Below are 2,693 nucleotides of genomic sequence, written 5' to 3'. Positions count from 1 at the left end.
ATGAATGTTGCTAATAAGCCCTCCCTTAAATGTACTTCCTGGAACATTCATGGTAGTTTAGATCTCAAAATTAGAGATAATAACTTTTTAGATCTTATTAGTGACTTTGATATTATTAGTCTGGTGGAAACCAAAACGGGTGCAGATTCCTGTATCCAATTGCCAAATTTTTGCCATTTTCATTCATTTCGAGCTGATAAACACAAAAAAGCCCGCTCTAACTCGGGAGGAATCATTGTCTATTTCAGAAACACTTTAAAAAAGGGCATTAAACAAGTGAAGAGTGGAAGTGATGATTTTCTCTGGCTGCTCCTAGACAAAGAATTTTTTAATCTTGACGAGGATATTTATTACGGCACCATTTATCTTAGCCCGCAGTATTCAAGTATTTTTAAATGGAAAGACGCAAATTTATTTCAAGTATTGGAGGATGATATTAATAGATATTCAAAACGTGGTTCAGTTATTCTATCAGGCGATTTCAATGCCAGAACCAAAAACATTATGGAATTGACCTCTTTCAGTAAAATTAACTATCAGTCATCTGCTCCAAATATTAACATTAGAAAAAGGGCATCTCAAGACTTGGCAGTAAAAAATCATTATGGTGACTCATTGTTGGATCTATGTTTATCCGCAGAACTAACCATCCTCAATGGTAGATGTATAGGAGATAAAACTGGCAAGTACACTTGTCATCAAACTAAAGGCAGCAGTGTAGTTGACTACACTATTGTTAGCAATAATCTATTTAACAAAATTAATCTATTCTATGTTCACCCTCTTAATTTATTACTCTCAGATCACTGCCAAATAACTTTTCATCTTCAAACAAATGCAATTTACACAAATAATATTTCGAAAATAACACACTCCCACAGTGATAAATTAGTACATGAAACTGACACTTACATTTGGAATAGCGAGTCAAATTTGATATTCAACCTAACGCTACAAAGCAGAGATATTACAAATTTAATTAATAACTTTAACATTAAACATTTTGACAATACACAACAATCAATTGATGAGGCAAATACTATGCTTTCAAGTATTTACATTGAAGCAGCTGGCAGATGTCTGAAAAAACATATCAGGAGAAAACCAAAAAAAAATAAATGTAAACCAAAATGGTTCAACAAGGACCTATATAATCTAAAGAAAGAAATTTTGGGTATCTGCAGTAAATTTAGTGCAAACCCATACAACATTAAACTGAGAGAAAAATGCTACAGTCTGAAGAGGGAATACAAGCGGCTAATAAAAAAGAAAAAGAGAGATTTTAAAAATGATATATTGAACAAGCTCGAAAGTTTTAGTGAATCAAACCCCAGTGAGTACTGGAATTTATTAAGAGAGCTAAAAGACACCAAAATAAATAATGACTCTGATAATGTTGACAGTCAAACCTGGTTTGAACATTTTAGGAAACTGAGTAAAGAAACAAGTAATACAATGAGCGAAAACTCATTGCAGCTACAACTAAAAAATCATGAATCACTCTCTCTACCTAAAGCCAACTTAGACAAGTACATCTCACAATTAGAAATCCAAAATGCTATAACTAAACTCAAAAATAAAAAAGCTCCAGGCGCAGATAAAATTACCAATGAAATGATCAAGGCCAGCAGGAACCCACTAATAAAACCACTACAAAAACTATTCAATTTAATCCTGCAGAGTGGATACATCCCTAATCGCTGGAATTTAGGTATGATCACTCCTATTTTCAAAAAAGGAGACAAAACAAATCCAAACAATTACAGAGGCATCACACTTCTTAATAGTGTCAGTAAACTTTTCACCTCCATTCTTAAGCAACGGCTTTTGAAACATCTAAAGGAAAACAACACAATTATCAGAGAACAAATAGGATTCATGCCAAACTGTAGCACCAAAGACCATTTATTTGTCCTCAAACAACTAACCACAAAATACCTGAGCAACAAAAAGACTTTGTTTGCTTGTTTCATTGACTTCCAGAAAGCCTTTGATTCCATCTGGCATCTAGGTCTCTTCTGGAAACTTATCCAAAGTGGTATTACAGGTAAATTCTACAACATCATAAAATCCATTTATCTGAACTCAACAGGATGTGTTAAACTTAAACAGTGTGTAACAGACAGCTTCACAATTAATAGAGGAATTAGACAAGGGGATGGACTCAGCCCACTCCTTTTCAATATCTATGTAAATGACATTAAAACATCATTAGACTTGGCTCATAATGACCCACCAAGTCTCCTAAACACAAGTCTCCCATGTCTGCTATATGCAGACGACTTTGTAGTATTATCCCAATCACATACTGGCTTACAAAATGCCATAAATTCTCTTGAAACTTACTGCCAGAAATGGAAACTCAATATTAATATCTCTAAGTCAAAAATCATCATGTTTAGTAGGTCAAAAAAATCACAGGACAAACTAAAATTCTATGTTGATGGAAAGGAACTTGAAAATACAAAAACCTACACATACCTCGGCATTAAACTACACAAATCAGGTAAATTCATCGGAGCACAAGAAGACCTCAGAGCTAGAGCAATGAAGGCATGTTTCAAAATGAAACAAATGCTATTCTCAGAAAAACTAACTCCAATCAAAACATACTTAAAAATGTTCGATGCAATTGTAAAACCAATTATGCTTTACTGCAGTGAAATTTGGACGAGCGAGAACATCAATAAATC

General features: G+C 33.6%; 1 protein-coding gene across 1 annotated transcript in view; it reads left to right on the top strand.

Moving 5' to 3' along the window:
- Positions 1–2,693, top strand: part of LOC146749016 (uncharacterized) — a 7,346-nt gene continuing 4,653 nt past the window's right edge. Inside the window, exon 1 of the mRNA XM_085505838.1 lies at positions 1–2,289. Within this exon, the coding sequence (XP_085361964.1) occupies positions 1–2,289 (2,289 nt within the window). The remainder of the gene's footprint in view (positions 2,290–2,693) is intronic.

This window comes from Saccoglossus kowalevskii, chromosome 2 (genome assembly GCF_978046115.1).
Source record: "Saccoglossus kowalevskii chromosome 2, keSacKowa6.1, whole genome shotgun sequence".
Taxonomy (NCBI): domain Eukaryota; kingdom Metazoa; phylum Hemichordata; class Enteropneusta; family Harrimaniidae; genus Saccoglossus; species Saccoglossus kowalevskii.
The sequence above is the reverse complement of the archived record's forward strand: the minus strand, read 5'-3'. Positions and strand labels throughout refer to the sequence as shown.